Genomic DNA, 20368 nt, shown 5'->3' with positions numbered 1-20368 from the left:
CTGAAAGTTTAAAGTGACTGAAACAGGGACTTGAACAAGTCTGAAAGACGTTTCAAAGTTCAAATTTTATTTCAGTGATATGAATTTTTGGCAAACATTGTTTTTGTTAGTACTTAAGTGACACAGCTCTGGGTGACACAAATCAGTAAACAACCTTCTTGCACACACCTTTCCCACTCAGCATATCTGTCCTCCATAGCGCAGATAATCAATCGTACACAATTCAATGTACATTCAACACGAAAATAAGCAAGATACAAATCAGTGGAGTAAAAAAGGGCAGAGTGTTTATTGGTTCTCGTCTTAATGGCCGGGAGCGCATCACTCAGGTAAGAGGTCATAGCGCTAGCCCATGTAAGGACAGGAGGGTTGACAGGCGCACAAGCGTGCGCACGCACGCACGCACGCGCGCGCACACACAATAGGATGGGGACTAAAAGGTATAGCATATCTACATCTCGCCTTCTTCATGTGACATGAACAAAGCCGGCAAACATCCTTGATGAGTCACAAATGACACCCTCTCAAAGCAAGAGTGTGTAGAACTAAAAACTGTACATTCATGCTGATTCCACTTGTCTGAACATGTTGCATAATGATGCCAAAGCTTAATTTATACTCTTTATACTGTAGCTTGCTACAGCAACGCCGTTTGTAAAAGGAGCGTAACTTAAGCTCGACACCTTCTCTGATTGAAACCCAGACCATTCACTTCATCGGAGTGGTTAAACATTTGAAAAAAAAGAAGAAAATAAATCATGCTCTGTGTGTGTGTGTGTTCCTAGTACAGAAGTAAATCTAAACTCAGCATTTAAGGAAGCTTCTGAAATGGAGTTAACTCTTCATATGAAGACATCATTATGGAGTGATGAGCATGAGAAATTAGACCATTCCAATACAGAGCCAACATGGCTGAATTACTGTTTCATACTATGACGTTACGACAGAAAAATAAAGAAAAACACATTAAATTCAGGTACAATGGTAAAAACTCAGAAAGAAAAGCTCTTTGGACAATCAGGGTATTTAAGAGAAATGTTGTTAAACAAAGTAGTATCCGAAGCAGAAAACTCTGTCTGGTGTGGTGTCTCATGATAGAATCTCGTGGATATGCACCACTTACAATTGATCTGATGCAAGTCTGAGTCACTGTCATTGCAACTGTCTTTTTCCACTTTTCATTGTCATTACAAATCAACATGAAAGAGATGTCAGGGGGCAGAGGGGCTCGCAATCCTCACATGAGATGAGGATGCAGTTAATACTTCTATTAACAAGACCACCACTGGCTACTGCCTTTGGATTTCTGAGAATGCATCGATCGGTCACGCTCTCTGGGGTCTAATAATGATTATTATTGTGATGCTTAATAAAGTGGTGCCAAGCGGGCAGTCTTAGACTGACTGCATTGGAAACGACAGCAGGTTTTAAAGGGCTTCTCAAATCTTATCAGTTAACTGTAAATTGGCCACACGGTTACTGTGACTATGCATGGCAGCTTCCCTCACTCTGCAGGTACACCTCACCTCACCTTACATCTTACTCCTTATTTCATTGGCAACCCGTTTGTCCTCAACTCACTGATGGCATTCTGGAAATTGGAATCTGTCTAAAAAAAAAAAAAGCGTAATTTTTACTTTGTCAAACGACCACGCCACTAGCTGAACAAATGACCACATTAAAGTATACCCTCATGCTGTACTCAACAGTATGAATGCTGAACTGAACATTCATGGTTCAAAACATCAGATTGTACTCTAGCTCTCCGAATCCAAACAATTCATTCGTCTACAGCTCTGGGAATTTGGCATTTCATACCGGGGAAAAGAAGAAAAAGAAGCTCTCCCACGTCCCAGTGAAGCGCTCTCCCACGTCCCAGTGAAGGCCCCCCCCCCCCCACACACACACACCAGGTTACATTTCTATATGCTGACCAGTCTTAAGTACTAATCTAGTACAAAATAAGCCAGCTTAGAGCACCTTGCTTGAGTTGCCAAACAGATGATTAGCTAGCCACTTCCACGCTGCATCAATGGCATCTTCTTTTAACTTAAAAAAATAAAATAAAGTAGAGGCAAAGTACTGCACTGTATCAACACACCCATCTTTGGCTTCTTCATTCATTCATCCCTCCACTTGTTAATTCACTACCGTTTCTTCACTAGAAACGCTGCTCTACAAAGGACTGATCATGTGCATTGGAGTAACTACCCTTTGATTTCCTATTTATGCGGATGTCTGGCAGACTCCATCCACACAGTGTTGGCCAAAGTGCAGTCCTGACCTGTATAACGTCTGCAGGAGTGTTCCATGCATGCCTCAGCTGCACACTCACTGACAGTGTCACTGTCAACCGGGTATTACTGTAGATTGTGTGACAGGGCTGAATGTGGACCATCACGTAAGTGTCAATGCAATTTTTTTTGTCATAGCATAAATTAGGCTTCTGGCCCAGAAGAAAGCGTGTCAGTGGAGTACATTAGTGGGGACTTTGGGACAATTTAACAGTTAAAAGTGCGGGTATTTTTCAGCACCATGTGTTAACAGCTAGAAACTAAATACCAAGCTAAAGCGAGCTCACTAATGGAGTGGAAACTGAATTCCGCGTAGCTAGAGCAGGTGATGTCAAGTGTTTTGTGTTAAGAAATGTAAAAGAGTTGTGGATGCTATGTTAAGGATTGTGTAAACATACTATGTAAACAGTTGTTTTCAATATTCAATAAAATTATGGAAAACACAACCTATCATCACACAGGCAATGCAACTTTGTCCTTTTTTCCAAATAAATAATTTGTTCATGGGTTTTCCAGGTGGCAAGAGGTAGTACCTGCTCACCACACTAGAGACTGAGCGGTGTGATTTCTCCACAATGTCTCTGGCTTGGCCGGGTATGCCAACAATCAGCTCTGTGCATAACTGTAGTCCCAGTTGTCAGAAGGTGGCATACCCATTTCCTGTTCTAGTTCGTTTTCCCACAGCTTCGTCTGATTGGCTCTGCATCAGGTTTTGAACAGGAAACACGTGACAACTTCAAGTTCAAATCTGCTGCCAGGTCAACCAAACTAAACTATGGGGAAATGGAAACGACAAACATGGAATGCCACATTCTGAAAACTGGGACTAAAGTTACGCACAGAGCTGATTGGCCATGGTTGTGGGTGGGTGTGAAAAACTGTGAGGAAAAACATGTTCCTCTAAACACGTTACGCACTCCTGGTGAAACTCCTCACTATAAAGTGAAAAGAAGTGGCTAGCGAATCCATTTATAATTGAGGAGATGTGGTCATCAACATCCTCCCCAGACCAAGCAGTAGCGGTGACACATGGGGGGATTGGAAACAACTGAAAAATTTAAATTAAAAAAAGGAGAAAAGTTACAAATACCAAATACAAATTACGGCAATAATTTGTTCATCCGGATTATATTTAACACTGGCTCTCAAAAGAAAATAAATTGAGAATAGTGCATTTTTGGCGCACCAAAACAGATGTAATACATACTGGAAATTATGAACACAGCATTTTCCTAGTGAAACAAGCCAAACAGCTGTTTTCCATGAAAAAACACAATGCCTGATTCCATGGCAGCCTTGAACTTTGCCCTTAAACTCCCAACAAACTGAATGAATGGAAAGGGCCAGCAATACCACTTATCACTTGGCACAGATTATAACCAAGGAAACTAATCCGAAGGGCAAAGGGATTTAGAGCCTAAAAGTTGAGCTGGATACTGTAATGATAGGTCAGTTCTGTAGTACTCACTATAGAAAGGGGGGACTAAATCAAAGCAAAACTACTAAAAGGTACAAAACAAGCACTCCTAAAAGGGAGGCAACCCCCCTCCCCAAAACAAATGTAACATAAAAGTGTAACAGACATTTAAAACCACCTAGACATGTGCAAGTCAACTACAACAACATCATAATACTGCAAATCCCACCCCATCCCTCTGAAAGAAAAAGAGACAAGAAAAGGAACAAAGCAACAACAAAAAAAAGAGGAACAATGACGAATACGATTTCCATTGGATTCTGAATGGCTCCAGATAGCTTTGAGTCTTTGCAGTGGAGTGAATTGTGTGTCTCGCGCGCACACACACACACACACACACACACACATATACACTCCCTCTCGTCTTTACTTGTAAAGCAGGCCCGCTCCAGTCCCCTACCGAATTAAAGCAACGAAAGGAAGCAGTGATAAAATCATGTATCACAGGTTCTCATTGCTCTCTCCCTTGGATTCTTTCACAGCTTGGAAGTCTTTAGTGTTGTGTGTGTGTGTGTGTGTGTGTGTGTGTGTGTGTGTGTGTGTGTGTGTGTGTGTGTGTGTGTGTGTGTGTGTGTTTTGTTGGTTTGTGTCCTGTGCCTCTCTTATCTAACTCAAGGGTGGCTAACCCTTGGCTCGGAGAAGTCTGGTGAGAGAAAACAATAGTCTGGAGAACACAAAAAATATACTTTTACAAAAAAAGAGAAAGGAATAAACTCTTCTTTCTATATAGAATGGTGGGAAATACTTAGCTTAGTCTCTGGGATTATCGTACCCATGTGTTGGAACTGAAGACTGATGTTTCCAGGAATCAAATAGATCTGCAGTGTTTTTTGTATCCGTCACTTCACAGCTATACACACACATACACACAGACATACATACATACGTACAGTACACATAGTGAGTATACAGTATGACACAGGGGTAGTAGTTCTGTAATAAAAACTAGACACATTCAGGGAGTGTGGGAGTCCTTTCTGCTGGGATCGGTTGAGAATCAGAGCCCTTATTTTTAAAATGCTGCAATCAAACAGGTGTGTGTGTGTGTGTGTGTGTGTGTGTGTGTGTGTGTGTGTGTGTGTGTGTGTGTGTGTGTGTGTGTGTGTGTGTGTGTGTGTGTGTGTGATCCCAAGTCAACTTGTGTACGAAGAGACCAACAAGGTCTGTGGTCAACACGTGATTAGTCATAATAAAGTAAAAAGTTTAGGTTCAAACCCTCCATAGTTCATCGAGTTAGTCCAGTGTAAGAGGGTGTGTGTGTGTGTTGTGACCGAGTATAATGTGGGTTGCCCAGCCTATTCGAAAGGGGAAAATGTTCCATTGGAGCACATTGAAGTTGCCAGTAAAAAATGGGTTCTCCAAAAGAAAAAAAGAAAAGAAAAGATTATTCATGTCCATCCAGCCCTAAAGGACAGTCCTTTAGCGAGAGAGGAGAAGATAAGTCAAATGGCACCGCTGGAGCCAAACACACAGAGGGAGCGTGACCGAGAGCCCACATGATAACGGAGCAGTGGCGCACATCTGTGTTCAGTAGTCAATGCAGCCAAAATGAGTTACTTCCACACAAAGACACACAAATACACACACACACACACCAAATCGCTCAACGCACAAACACACACATACACACGATCCTGTGGTTAAGGCAGTGGTGGCACGTGAGGCTGGGGCTCGGGAATCAGTGGATCAGTGGCTCATGGCAGTGAAAGCTCCACCATTACCGAGTCAATCCTCAACTTCCTCTTCCCCTCCTCCTCCGCTTTCCTCATCCCGCCGTCCCGTCGCTCAAGTCACGCTACACTCTTCACCGTCAATCACTCGAATGACATCAGATTGGCCGGCACCTGTGGGATGATTTATGCTTAGTTTATACTTAACCCATTTAAACCAGGAAAGCATCCGTGTCATTTTAGATTTGAGCTATTCATTGTCTCAGCTGGGTAGAAACATCACATGGATTCAAATTCAAAAGTAGCAGACCACACAGCGTGGTGCGAAGAGACACGTTTCCAGCTTGCCGATCTGCTACTTTTGGTGCTTTTGTGTAACACTGGAGTAAAGCATTTATTTACACAAAAAAACAACAACATATAAACACAAAATATGTACTGTATATATGAGGTTTCTGCCCAACAGCAACGATATAGCAACATTATGGTAGGTTATTCAGAAAACTCTTAGAATTTAGAAGGCATTTGCAGAATTGGACTCAAGTTTTAACAGGTTAATGTTGCAACTCTGTGCAGTGCAGAGAATCTACACGCTCAGATTGTGAGCGACAGATGTTGGATAAAAGATGAGGTGTTTTGGGTGAATTTGTGTGGATTCTAACAGACCTGTTGTCTGTTGCTCTGGCAGGCTGCACTCAGATGTTTGAACCAGAGCAGAGCATTCATTCGGTTCCCTGCCTGATACTTGTACGTGTTACCTAGGAAACAGAGACAAACACAGGGTCAAATACAATACGTTTTGTCCCCCACTCCTCACAGAGTACCCCCCAACATTGAGTCTTCAGCCACGCTCAACCCTACACAAATCAAATCCACTACACATGTGGAAGTAGTGAAAACTGTAATACTGTACAAGGACCAATATCTTGTGTGTATAATGCTGTGAATGAAGGCTACGACCGTCCAATATCACCAGAATGCGGTCCACATGCTATTAACTGAAAGCAAAGGGGTTACTGCTCGGTCAGATAGACAGGATTTCATGTCCCTGGTGTGTCTGAATGATGTACAAGTACCTATTCACGGACTAATCTCAATTTACTGCGTGCACCGATAACATTAATATGTCTTAAATATTACAGTTAGTCATTTCCAGTACACACAACTTATATTGATATAGTGGCGTAGATTAAGACCGCAAGATTGTTTGAGAGTTAAAAGCGTTGCGTAAGTACATTGGGCACATACTCACTTTTCAAGGATTATTCAGGAGTAAGGACGTGGATTTAGAGGTAGTAATAATAAGCTATAGTTTATATAGCATGAGACATTTGCTGGTTTTCTGCAGTCATAGGTATGATGCTGAAGGTTGAATGCCAATATCTTTCATGAATTATATTACTGACTCGAAAGAAAAAAGCTAAATGCTAGATACGTTAGTTGTGCAATTATATACGATTACCGATATAATTTGTGTAGATATATATATACCGTTACTCATTACAATTCCTCTCAGCCAGTATTATTGCAAGGTTGGAGCTTTTCTAAATTACATTACACTATATTACAGGTAGATCTAGACAGGCATTCCAATTCACGTTAATATCTCCTGCTATAGCACTCCAGGTCCAAACCCACTATAGGGGGAGGGCATAGTGATGCGATCGGTAGGATTTTGGCTTATTTGAGCACCATCTTCCTGCCTACATGTAGGCTAGTAGGATGCTAGGCTACTTGGCTGCCAGTCTGTAGTTCGTAAGTTTGCTTGTCAGTGACGCTGGTGTGTATACTGTCACTGCAGTACACCATCTTCCATCTCTCTACTATCTTTGACATGTCACAACTCTTCTACTCTATGGCTCTGGTGGTATTATTATTATTCACCGTTAGAAAATGTGTTCTGATCTGATCCCCTCGTCAAAACAGTTCTCAATGTTTACATCTTACTTGACTAGTGTTGCATATCATTATGGAACAAGGGAGAGGGGGAAAAACGCCACCAGTGTTCTCTCCGCAGTAAATAAATAATCTGTCTGTATGCGATCTGACGATTATTATTTTGATTACACCGTCATGCTCGTTTGAGAACAGGTCGAGAGCAGAGCATACATGTGTTTGGGAATGTTGCTGAAGGTTATGTTATTTTGTCAGCTGACACCCAAATCAAAGAAACCATACAGCGTGTATTTAATTATTTGATATATCCGACAGTCAACGCACTGCAAGGCTACAATGGAAGCATACTTCTGACAGCGGTGGAATGGACAAGTTAGAGTATAAAAACGGACCCATTACTGTTGTGGATCAAGGTTTATTCTGTCATCTGACACGGAAAACCACGGATAGAATGGATTATTATGGCGACGACGATCTAAGATGGGCGATCCAGTGCACAGCTAGCTAACCGGCTAACGTAAGTAGCATTATGGCTCGATCGATCAAATGCACTATAAAAGCGCAATTGCCATCAGTATCATTGAGTCAGTATCACAATTAGGCTTCAATTGACAATGATCTTCGGCAATGGCGCTATAGGAGTTAACTAGCCCTTACCCGTTGTGAAATACTTGCCGCGGGGGGTACTGTGCCCTGGGTGCGTTTTCGCATTTTTAATACACTAATAAATTAATTATTAATTTATAATTTGTTAAATTGGAAAAAGGGCTTCGCTAAGACCTCCATATTATTATGGTCAATGCGTGTGTGAAAAGTGGGAGCGATTGGTGCAGGCGGTGAGAATAGAAACATATAGAAAGCTACAGTAAAATCCTCAGTGTCATTTAACAGAGAGTGTGGGACCAAATGGTGTGTTCTATCAGTCTCACCATGTTCAGAGTCAGTCAACAGGAAGATGTCAGGATGCTCGGGGTCGTCCGCCATCATGGCCATCAGACCCACCACACACACACACTTGCTGGCTGTCGACTTGAACTGAGAAAGTGAACAGAGAGAAAAAGTGAAAAACCCAATTAATTGTGTTAGAATTATAATGCTTTTTTTCACTTAATTTGTATTGATGAAAAGACAGACAACAAAAAAGAACAAAAGGAGGAAGACAAAAACAAAAACAAGGCTGCATTTTTCATATTAAAAATACATTCATTGAAATCCTCTTGCATTATCGCTATAGGCTGAGAAGAAGAGATCCCACTTTTCCCACTTTTTATAGAACTTATCCTCTTGTAGTCAAAGTATGAATGTTACTTTTTCCATATCGTACAGTTCCTCAGTAATGTTCATTCAATGTTCTTTCGTTGGTGGATCCTGTTGGTACCAGCGTGGTGTGATCACTTTCTTACTTCTTGCTAATCAAGAGGATCTTGATTAAATATTTATCATGTATTAGAAACTCTTCAGGGATATTTCCCAGCAATAAAAAGGAACAAGTCTGAGGTATCTTAAAACACAGAATGGTCTCCAAGGTGGAGTGGATATCCTGCCAGTATTTCTGAATTTTAGGACAAGTCCAGAATATAGCGTGGCCACACTGTCTCCAGCATGGCTGTTCTGTTTTCAATTGTCTTGACTTAATTTTAGGTGTAATAAAAAATCTCATTAGGTTCTTCCAACAGAATTCTCTCCACACTGAGTTGGTGGACGTAATTTGTGTTTTGCACCTATTTACCCATTCCTCTGTAGTGATCGTAAACTCTTTTTCCACAATTAGTTTTAATGTACTCTGTGGAGTTAGCCCTAAAATTATAATGCTGTTTTAAGTCAAGCTCAATCCCATTTCAGACCAAAGATACACGACGGGAGTACGGGACAAAACCATTTAAAGGGTTGGTTTGGATTTTTGGACTTAAAGCTGTATGAAATACTTGCCATAAATCAAAGCTAGGTGCGCTTCGGTCAGGTTTCAACGTGAACAGTGCTTGAAAACATTTACTGTCAGCAGTAGCTTTGCACCGCTTCTTTGGACATATGGCTCGCATTCACGCTCTCGTTGCAGCTGTTGGCACGGCTTCTCTCTGCCCCGTTCTATGTACATTTTCGCAGTCTAAATTGTTGAAGTCATTCTAATTTCTAAAGTTATAAAGTAGCCAGAACAAGTCTACAAGTAAATGTTTTCATGTGCCGTTCACCTCGTAGGTAGCTATAAACAGCTGATCGGGCACGGGGGCCGCTGAAGTCAAAGCGCACCTAGCTTTGATAGTGTGCTGCAGCGCAGCACAGCACACTATATGCGGTGCAGTGATACTGAACACAAAAAATAGTACCATGTGACAGAGGGATCAAAGTTGAACGAAAGTTGCTCTATATGGTTAACAATACAGATGACGCTAGTTTTGTGGATTAATTTATTTTTAATGCGTGGCCCCCAGTGCCCCACGGAACTACTTAATGTTCCCCAAAACAAGAGCAGAACTCCCACTACGGGAGTGGTTGTAGTGTTTGCAAACACTATTTCATACAGCTTTAAGTCCAAAATAACCGATTCAGTTCATTTAAGCATTAGAACGTTACAAAGAAAAATCGCAGGAGTTTGAATTGCCCTTTCTCAATGCAAAAAATGTGACCGTTGACTTCTTTGCTACTATATACAGACAAAGAGCGTACACGCACACGCGCACACACACACACACACACAAAACAATAGTAATGTTATTAAAGTAGTATGCGCACTAGTGCTATATGCTATATGCGATTATGCGTGCGCCCATGTGTGGACCAAAAAGGGATCAGCCCAGTCAAAAGTCTGGACACGCACACACCACTGTAATGCGCGTACCAGTACCACACAGGCTCTGATGCCGAACAGCGAGTTGCGGGTTTGATTCCTGAGCCAGACGAACCTTTGCTGCATGTCACTCCCCGAATCTCTCTCTATGTCTTCACTGTGGACTATCCGGCCAGGAGGGGAAATACCAACAAAGACGTTTTAGGTGTACGTGGTTCACTGTGTTTTGTAATGTGTGCTCCCACAAGGTTCCCATTACGGTAAGAATGACACCCAGGACTGTGGTGATGTCATGGCTCTCATTATTCAATGAGTGCTACCATCTGTCTCCGTCCCCTGCTGAGCCAGGCCTAGCTCCCTGGCATTACAGCATCCGCGGTACAACCCACAACCCCTGCACTTATCTGCACTTCACTCTCCTTTTTCTACCAACACACACACACACACACACACACACACACACACACACACACACACACACACACACACACACACACACACACGCACACGCACACGCACACGCACACGCACACGCACACGCACACTCCTGTGCCATTTCGGCAAATGTCCTCCCGTCAAAAGTAATAAAGTTTGAGGTAGGCCTGGGCGATATGGACAAACGCTGATCCACTTGTAGATTGGACCTTTTGAAAAGATCTTGACCCCTCAGACGTCAAGAACTACAGACCGGTATCACTCCTTTTCCTTCTTTCCAAAACTATTGAAACGTGTTTCCAATCAGCTTTCTGATTCACAGTCAGAAGTACTCAATGCATCAGCAAGCATGACCAGCAAGCTGACCATGGCATCGCTGGGACAGCACTAAAGTGACTGACTGGACATGCCAGGTTTCTTTGCCATTTTGCTTTGATCCACCCCTAGACTCTCCTAACCTGGGTCGTTCTCATGTCATTTAAACAGATGCTAGGTTCATTGTTTCAATGGCAACCTATAGAGAACCGGGATGACAGGAAGCGATGTGTTAGGTGTTAAAATGGGCAAAAATAAAACAAAGACAATTGATACACACACAGACAGTCTGATGTAATGTGTTCTTTCTACAGGCCTGGATTCAATTCCACGAAAACAATGACCAGCTGCTTTATTTGCCGTTGAGAACATGCAGGAGCAATTTGAGGTTGGTAAGCGGAGAGGACAGTGACATAACAGTTACTGTATGTGTGACTGACACACTTATGGGTTTGACTTACATGCTTTCTCTCCGTGGCCTTTAGGGACTTGGCAGGGTAGTAGTAGAGCTGTGTGGAACACAGAGCCACCCAGTACTTGGTCCAGGATGCCACCTGTTCGGAGACAAAGGCCACATCCAGTCACAACCGTGCTCATCGTGTACATTTAACATCTATCCTTGAAGTTCAACCATTGTTATGTTATGTATGCTGTGCCTCATGCTGAAATGTACAGTATGTGGTGGATTAATGTGATGCCTGAATGAATCTAAAAGTTGAAACAAGAAAATGGGAAACAAGCCCTTTAACCACTTTCAATATTGCATGCCTATTTTGGGCACGAGATTATAGGCAAAAAAATAAAATAACAATTGATATATGTGTGTGTGTGTGTGTGTGTGTGTGTGTGTGTGTGTGTGTGTGTTTTTTACAACCATATTGTATGCCTGTATGAGGTATGGGATCATCTGAATTTTCCCTCTGGGATCAATAAAGTATAATCTATCTATCTATCTTTCTTTCTTCACTGTGTAACGCAATCATAACGAAATATAAAATAGGGCTCAAGTGGTTAAGTGGTTGGTGAATATCTTCTAATAGACAAATGCGAGTTTGGAAAGACTTATCAAATCCTTTAATAGTGTAAAATATGTGGGAAATTGGTTGTGGCTTTATGTCTGGTTCTGCCTTGTTTGACATAAAGAAACCCCTAGTTCGACTTGGAGCACAGATAAAGAGAGAAGATTACAGAGGCAAAAGACGAGAAAGGAAATTCAAGGAAATGGAGACCGCATGTACACTGGTGGTTTGGCAAAGAAAAGGAAAATTTGATTTTTCCAGTTCATGCCTGGTTAGGTAATTGGAGAATGCACTTTTAAAAATTAGCAATACGGTATACTGAGAGGAGAGAAACCCTCCGAGACCCAAATGGAAAATACATGCAGGGAATGGACGCAAGGACAGAATGTGAAACAAACCAAAGAGGGCAGTAAACAGCTAATTCATGCTCGCCACAGTAAAGACATATCCCCCACATTAGATCTCCGTTACTTCATCATCACCAGAAGCTTATATATCACCTATATGATCACAGACTGCTGTCTGTGGTCTAACTAGGAGTTACGGCTGCTCTGTAAAGAGCTCCAGATTTGTTTCCAGGCACAGCACAAAGTGCACGAGAAAGAGATGCTCGGCATGAGTAGACATAAAAAATATATGTTTTTTGAAACATGAGGACGACATAAAGAAAAGCAGAGCGAGAGAGAGAGAGAGAGAGAGAGAGAGAGAAGAGAGAGAGAGAGCGGAGAGCGGAGAGAGAGAGAGAGAGAGAGAGAGAGAGAGAAGAGAGACAGAGAGCGGAGAGAGAGAGAGTGTTCAGTGTGGAAAGAATGAAGGGTAAAGACAAACAGAGGGAGGGAGGAAGGAAGTTCTCTGACTCTCTGAGGCCCACTCTTGTTCTGGGGATGGTCTTTATAGATGCTGCTCTCCAGACCTCACCCTCAACATGCAGCTGCACAGGCCAGGTGTGTGTGTGTGTGTGTGTGTGTGTGTGTATACACATGCTCTCACCGTGGGCTTCTTGCCCTCCTTGAGGACAGTCTTACGTCTTAGGACCCCCTGGACTGTGACTGCTCCAGGATACAGGTGGACTGCCAGCTCCTCAGACTCCGCTGAGCTACAGCAGGATGGACTCAGTGTCAATAAACACACAGACACTGCACCCAACGTTAAACCAATTCAACGCCAAGTACACACACTCGGCGCGCGCACGCACACACAAGCACGCACTTGCGAGATCAAAACAAAAAAGGTGAAATAAATACAGGCGGACACAATCTGCAAACTCTCTCCTCGATAAAAAACTAAACAATAACAAAACTAAACAATAACACCGCTTCATGTCATGAATTGTTAATCTCACACCTATTTTGTTTGCGAAATTGAATTTCACATATACAAATCTCTGCATGGCTATTTCTGCATAGTGAGGCGCAGACAGAGAGAGGAAGGCGGTGTGCAGATTGTGTCTGTCTGGAGGATCAGAGCAGGAAAGCCCCAAGTGCTGAAAAAACCCACTGAAGCCCCCTGGACACAGAGGGAGAGAGAGAGAGAGAGAGAGAGAGAGAGACCCCAGCCCTATCTGTAAGCAACTGTCTTAATCAGATGAACCCTAGCATCCATATTCTGGGCATGTTCATAAGAGGTGAACATTCGGAGACAACAGGGGACCATATTGGTCACAAATATAACAATATAACATTCGATTAAAGTAAGTCTACAAGCTCACAACGTGTTGTACGTTATTTGATGTACAGTGACTTATGTTATGGTTCTACCGGTAAGTGGTTAAAACCTTGTTGTCCATGGGACCTGGCAGCAATCATACTTAATCACTGTCTGTTCTCTCTCTCTCTGCCGTCGGAATGAGGATGCGTCTTTCCAGCCACACGTGGAGTTCATTGAGACTGTGGAAACTCACTCTGAGCTCCAAGCTCTGAAATATGTTGGAAACCAACGAGAATTACTCTAGGTCTACTGAATCTCAACAACGCTGTGAGAGTGAGTGTGTGTGTGTGTGTGTGTGTGTGTGTGCGTGTGTTCAAAAAGACAGATTGATGGTGGGCAGTAAAGACCAAAGACAGAATTATGTCTCCGAGGCAACAGAAGTCTCCTTTACCTCTTGCAGAGTAGAAGGAAAAAAAACACACACTCCCAAAACTCCCCAAACACGCAATTTCACACCACACACCCATCAGCTGCTTAACCCAACACACCCAGCACCCATCAGCTGCTTAACCCAACACCGCACACCCTCTAAGCACCAGCAAACAGTGGCCCCCGGCAGGGGGAGGGGGGCATGGAGAGAGGAGGAGGGGGGGTCGTTGTGTACCTGCTGGGCCTCAGGACTCCTCTGTAGGGGATGCGAGACACGCGGGTCACAGGGCCCAGAGAGTGATAGAACCGAGTCCTGTTCAGAGTAGGATAGGTGGGGTAGGGGGGGGCACGGAACGGGAACACTGTTAAGGTTGTGTGTGTGTGAGTGTGTGTGTGTGTGTGTGTGTGTGTGTGTCTAGGTTATTTTTGTGCGTTTCCATGAATTAAGGCTGGATGGAGGAGGAGGAGGTTGGAGCTGTCATTTGGCACATTATTAGAAGAGTCATGGATGGATCGGTGGTTGCAGCAGAGTTAAAGGATTTAGAAGATTGGTGTTTTGGAAAAGAGGGTTGCGTTGCTTTTCAGGCACATTGGGTTTCTGGGCTGGGACAGTGTTTTGCCTGAGGGGATATCGGGTTTTTGGCAGCAGACGGTTATTGGCGTGGAGGGACCGTTATTGAGTGGATTGATATACATGCTGGCGAAGGAGTGACGTTTTGCATCTTCACTACAAAGAGGAAGGACAGCGGAGTGATGATGAGGCAGGGTGGTCTCAAGGCTGGATTACACAATCGGCGCATGATTTATGTCACCCATCCGCATCACACAGCAAATATGTCATTGTCGTGTGACGCGCTTGTGTGACGAAGCATTAATTAAAATAGTTAGATGTGAGGCTACAAACAATGCTGCTCGGGGCGTTACATACGTATCATTGTGCATACTGTAGCAGCGTTTCGAGGCCAGAGCTTCACACATTCACAACAGAGTTCAGGGCGATATGCGGTTTTCTTTAAAAAAAATAAAAAATGTGGATGGACACACCATGCGTGTGTGTAATGGACTTACCTCTCAAAAGCTGGCCAGGACATCTCCTCACTGAGCTCAGAGCCCTCGCTGCTCCCTGTGTGCACACACACACACACACACACACACGAGAATGAGACATTCCTGTGCCCCCCTAAGCAAGACACAGCCTCTCAGACCGCCCACCCCCAGCTCAGTAAAGCTGAACCCGAATTTCCCGCGAAGGATCAATAAAGGTCTAACTTACAACCTCTTATGTGCTTGGCTGAGTTTTATTGTCCACAAACAGAAAGGGATCCCTGCAATTTAGGCTTACTCTATTTAATGTGACGAGGATAGGTTCAGGACCTGACAAGGTACACACAGTACTGAAACATTGTCACATATTAACCCATTGACATAACCCAAATTCTACAAAGAGTCTTCTAAATCCTGACAGTTGTTTGTATGACAATTTCATGTCAGGGACCACAACATTTTTATGTAATTGGCCATCGACCCCCATCTGAAAATATGTTGTTTCAGGGACCCCCTAGAAGCAAAGATACGAGTTAAATATGTTTACTGTGAACGAATATATATTTATATATTCAAAGATTTGCACACGTTTTCACGATTTAAAAAAAAGAGCAGATCTACAAGCTCGTAGCACGGCACTCGGTTCCAGGTCTGGTGGAGCAGAAAGTGGCCTTTTCACTTTGTCTTACCAAGTGAGATGCCACTGGACAGAGTGGAGCTCTCTGCGTGGCCCCTGGCGGGGGTGTTGCTCTCCAGGACGCTGTCATCCAACAGATGGCGAGAGCCGGCATTGGGGAACGTAGCACTCTTAAACTCCACTGTGTTCATCTTGTGAATAAAGCTACGTAGAAAAGAGAAGGAAGGATGGACAGAGGGCAGGAAGATGGAAGGGAGGAGAGAGAGAGAGATCATTATTTTTTATACCTTTGTGTATAATTTGCTTTTTCTCTTCCATATATATACAAAGGAGGCTAGTGTTATAACTATTTGTGAAACTCTCTCTTTTGCGCCTGTAAACTTGTGATGCAACAATACATTTCAAGTTCAAGAAGTCAGTGCTGGCATCTACAGGTTGAAATGTTCACCCTGATGCACCTTGCCTAAAATATGTCACGCTGTGCTTTTGGAGACTTTTTTATTTGATGTTAGTGACTTATGTTAAGGTTTTACCGGTAAGTGGTTAAAACCATGAGGGTCCATGGGACCTAGCAGCAATCATACTTAATCACTGTCTGTTCTCTCTCTCTGCCGACGGCAGAGACTTTTAACTATTAACCTGAGACTCAGTTAGCTAGGAAAGGCTATTGATCTCCCTCAGAAACATAACTCTTCATTCACTTTTTATTGCCAGGTATGTTTGCATAGATGAGGAATGTGTCCCAGTGTGTCCCAACACAACAGCACCGGATACACTACTTTTTCTTCTAATTTTGGAATTTCTTACATTTTATTTGATGTAGTTATGAAGTTACTGAATTTTTTTGTTTTTGTTTAATTGATTCATGAAAAGTGCTTGTTTTTTGAAAATATTTGGAAATAATTAAAAACCAAATTTAGGAAACTAAAAAAGTGGAACAACAACAATGTGTCTGCGACCCACAAATGGGTCCCAACCCAGTGTCTTTGACCCCCTTTCCACCGGTTGGTTCCCAATGGGAACCGGTTCAGTTATTTTTGATTCTTAGTCCATGAGCCAGAGCTCCAAAAATGGTGGGGAAAAATAAGCCTATGTTAAATATGTTAAAAATGTTTATAGGATCAATACAAGTAAATTGATACATGATATTGATAACCCTTCCACAGTAGTAGCTTTTTCATATTTTCGTTTATTTTGCATATTTTCCTACATAATGCCTCATTTGCATATTTAAAAATGTAAAATTTGTAATACAATAAATCATTGTCTTCGTGTAAATACTCAATTGGGGAAGTTTCATGGTGATAACAATTTAATATAGGTATTGTTTTGCCCACTAAATGCATAATTAAGGTTCCAATTTTGGAGCTCTGGCTCATGGACTAAAAACCAAAAAGAACTGAACCGGTTCCCATTGGGAACCAACCGGTGGAAAAGGGGCCTGAGACTGACTGTGTGCAGTAGTAAGTGGGAGACTGGCTGTGTGTGTTGACTGTGTCACGTGGCTCTGCTCTGTGTCCCACTCCCACTGAGGGTGTGACTGTGACTGACTTGTAGCCCAGACTGTGGCACTTCCTGTGGCCATAGGGCAGGAGGTTCCTGGGGGAGGGGGGCGTGGCTGGGACGATCATGGCTCCGTCTGCCGTCCCTTTACGGCAGCAGAGAGGGGATGCCGACGCCTCCTGGCCTGCACGGGGAAACACACAAACATGTGTTTATTTTTCAACCATAATATGCACTCTAGCGTAGGGGGATGGGATAATAATAGTTACTATTGTTTTCCCTTGATTACAAAAACGCTCACAATGATCATATCGTGGAGATTTTAGTGTATCTTGAAATTACACTAGGATGAGTGTATGATGTATGATCTGTTAATGCAGTAGCACTTAAAGCCTCTATACTTGCTAAAACGGACCTGTGAAGAGTGTATTTGGTACACTCTTATTTCACTCTAAACAAATTGATTAGCCAAAAACTAAGTGGAGTCCTATAAACACGCTTACGAGTTCTATAAATGACTCACCGACCAGGTCTTCTTTGGAGACATTAGCTCGTGGTGTGCTGGTGGATGCCTCAATCTTCAAAGATAACCTGAACATATTTGAATCATCAGTTACCTAGCTATTTAGCAGAGAAATTCAAATTGGCATTGTACTGGTCTCAGGGTCAGAAACAGGGTCAAAAATCGATGGCTAATTAAATAATAAAATGCTTCAAGTTCGTAGTTGACTACAGTCACAATGCTGGGTCAACTTCTTCAGAACCATTAACCACAAACATTTGTAGAACCATTCTTACAGTAGCAATTAGAAAGAGACAGGAGATGCGGAGAAAGAGCATGCAGCAAAATGGTCTGGCTGAAACCAGGGACTCATTGATCAGGGCATTTTGATATGGTACATCTGTGCCCCAACCAGTAACCACTTACACCACGGAATAATGATGCGACTTACTTATAGTTGTCATCCTCCACAAACTTCTGCAGTTCCTCGATATACCGGACTGAGTTGAGATACTTTTGGACGTGAGGCAATACCGTTGTATCTGCGGGAGGACAGAGAAAATGTGTAGTAATTAAAGCGTGTAAGTGAGATTGAGTTGGTCTGTAAGTAAAGTACTGTAAGTCAGTAATTCATTCTGAGCTCCAAGCGCTGAAATATGTGGGAAACCAATGAGAATAACTCCCTCAATCAATCATCATGTCTACTGAATCTCAACGACGCTGTGTGTGTGTGTGTGTGTGGGTGGGTGTGAGTTCATGCATGCACTGAATCGGTGTCTGTACATTCGATGTCTGTGTTAAGTCCTTCCACATGAGTGTGTGTGTGTGTGTGTGTGTGTGTGTGTGTGTGTGTGTGTGTGTGTGTGTGTGTGTGTGTGTATGTGTGTGTGTGTGTGTGTGGGGGGGGACTTTATGACATGTATGTGACTTACCGTAGTTACAGGATCTCTGCAGGTCTGCTATAATCCTGAGGATGTTATTCATCAGGTTGGATCTCTGTTCATTCTCCAGTATGCTGCCAGTGGAGGGATAGGCCGAGTCTACATACGTCAGGTCCGACAGGTACATACCTGCAATACGAGAACAAAAAAGCACAACATTGTTTATAGGGGTTCCTGGTGGCACAACCACATGCCCCTTGTGAGTCGCGAGGACCCACAAGGGCTCCAGACTCCAGTCATGTCTAACGAGTAGATAGGGCTTTGCAACCATCAATAAATTCACAATGTGTGTGTGTGTGTGTGTGTGTGTGTGTGTGTGTGGTGCGTGCATACGACTGAGGACATTCCGACACATTCATACACCGATGGCGGAGGAAACCATGCAATGGTTATTAGGGGTTCAGTGTCTTGCTCAAGGACACTTTGACCGAAGTGGGAACATCACGGTTCCCATCTAGCTGCTCTACCGGCCACTATGTCCCAACGTAGGTCTATATCGGTCCGTCTGTGGTTCTGTCTGTCTCCCATTTATCCCCATGTACATCATCAACACGACGTCAGCAGTGTTTGATGATATCATGGATCTCTGGGTACCTCACTGGACACTCACTCTGGCAACGACTAGTAACGACAAGTACAAGTATTGCATTAATGTATTCCCAACTTGCATCGTTCCCGACTTGTGCGGGAACGAATGGGCACCTGTCTGATACAGTAAATGCACATCCCTTCATTCTGACATGCAAACCTTTCCATTGGGCAGAGGGTCAAGGTCACCCAGCGTAGGCCAAATGAGGACAGAGCACATCTGTCCAAGGTATTATTCCAAGCCCCGCTGGGATTATAAAGCCATTCCACACAACACGGTCACAGAGTGAGCCTCGCTCAATTGTAAACAAACACTTAAAACACGTAGCGAGGCTGGACTGTCGTGTGCTATCAGTACTCCATGTTGTTTGGATGCACACAACGAGAAAGCGAGCCATACAGCTGCGCTTCTCCTGGATGTGAGGAACCGTAGGTAATTGCAGGCGGCTCGTCCGATTACATCACTTTGGCCAGAAATGACAAGAAAGATAAACCCCCGACATCCACCACACAATTCATTTTGATTTCACGCAGGCTTAATTAGCCTTGATCCCTCGACACGGGTCCTGAGTTCTGGTGCTGACAGGATCTTTTTCTGGTGGCACATCATCTCATCTTCAGCCTCGCCAAACCCAAAGTGAAACTCTGTTTTGTTTCTTTTCTCTCATCGTCGCACTCTCCTCTCCCAGTCTCTGTCCTCCTACTTTAACACTCTCAGTATCTTTCCCTACCTCACCTCTCCCTCTCTGGCAAGCTCGGAGCACCGCTCAAATCTTTAGTTTCTTATATAAATATTAACATTAGCAGGCAAGCCCGGGAGCCACTTCCCCACCATTCTGTAAAGTGAGATTCAAATGTGAACGGACCGCGCAGTGCACCGTCCCTTCTCTTCCAGTCTATTCCTCTTCTCTCTTATGCTTAATGCAACGTGAGGAGAGCAGATGTGGGACCAGTTATCACATACACAATGCAAAGATCACACACGCCTTCTTTTGGAGTTGGAACCTCATTGTCAGACAACCAAAAGCATATGCATATACGTGCACACGGACATATTTACAAGGGAGAGCAGCCAAACGGTTATAAAATACACATGCAAAAATAATAAGCTCTGTGACGACAGAACCTCCAGGACCGAGGCCCAGCAGATGAAAGCCAAAACCTCCTCGTCAGGGTTCCACAGAGA

At 43.3% G+C, this 20368-nt stretch overlaps 1 protein-coding gene across 2 annotated transcripts in view; it reads right to left on the bottom strand.

The window, feature by feature from the left end:
- Positions 1–1896: 1896 nt before the first annotated feature.
- Positions 1897–20368, bottom strand: part of ralgps2 (Ral GEF with PH domain and SH3 binding motif 2) — a 105894-nt gene continuing 87422 nt past the window's right edge. Inside the window, exons 10-21 of one of the 2 annotated variants that reach the window (XM_080771188.1) lie at positions 18586–18723; positions 18105–18195; positions 17675–17742; positions 17200–17335; positions 15701–15852; positions 15036–15090; positions 14203–14280; positions 12882–12987; positions 11334–11426; positions 8267–8372; positions 6108–6199; positions 1897–5615 (exon numbers count right to left, since the gene is read on the bottom strand). In XM_080771188.1, coding sequence (XP_080627314.1) covers positions 5586–5615; positions 6108–6199; positions 8267–8372; positions 11334–11426; positions 12882–12987; positions 14203–14280; positions 15036–15090; positions 15701–15852; positions 17200–17335; positions 17675–17742; positions 18105–18195; positions 18586–18723 — 1145 coding nt within the window. In that variant the 3' untranslated portion in view covers positions 1897–5585. The remainder of the gene's footprint in view (positions 5616–6107; positions 6200–8266; positions 8373–11333; positions 11427–12881; positions 12988–14202; positions 14281–15035; positions 15091–15700; positions 15853–17199; positions 17336–17674; positions 17743–18104; positions 18196–18585; positions 18724–20368) is intronic. The other variant, XM_080771189.1, reaches the window with a different exon arrangement.

Source organism: Protomyctophum bolini (genome assembly GCF_963924005.1).
Source record: "Protomyctophum bolini genome assembly, chromosome: 8".
Taxonomy (NCBI): Eukaryota; Metazoa; Chordata; class Actinopteri; order Myctophiformes; family Myctophidae; genus Protomyctophum; species Protomyctophum bolini.
This window is presented reverse-complemented; position numbering and strand designations above follow the sequence as displayed.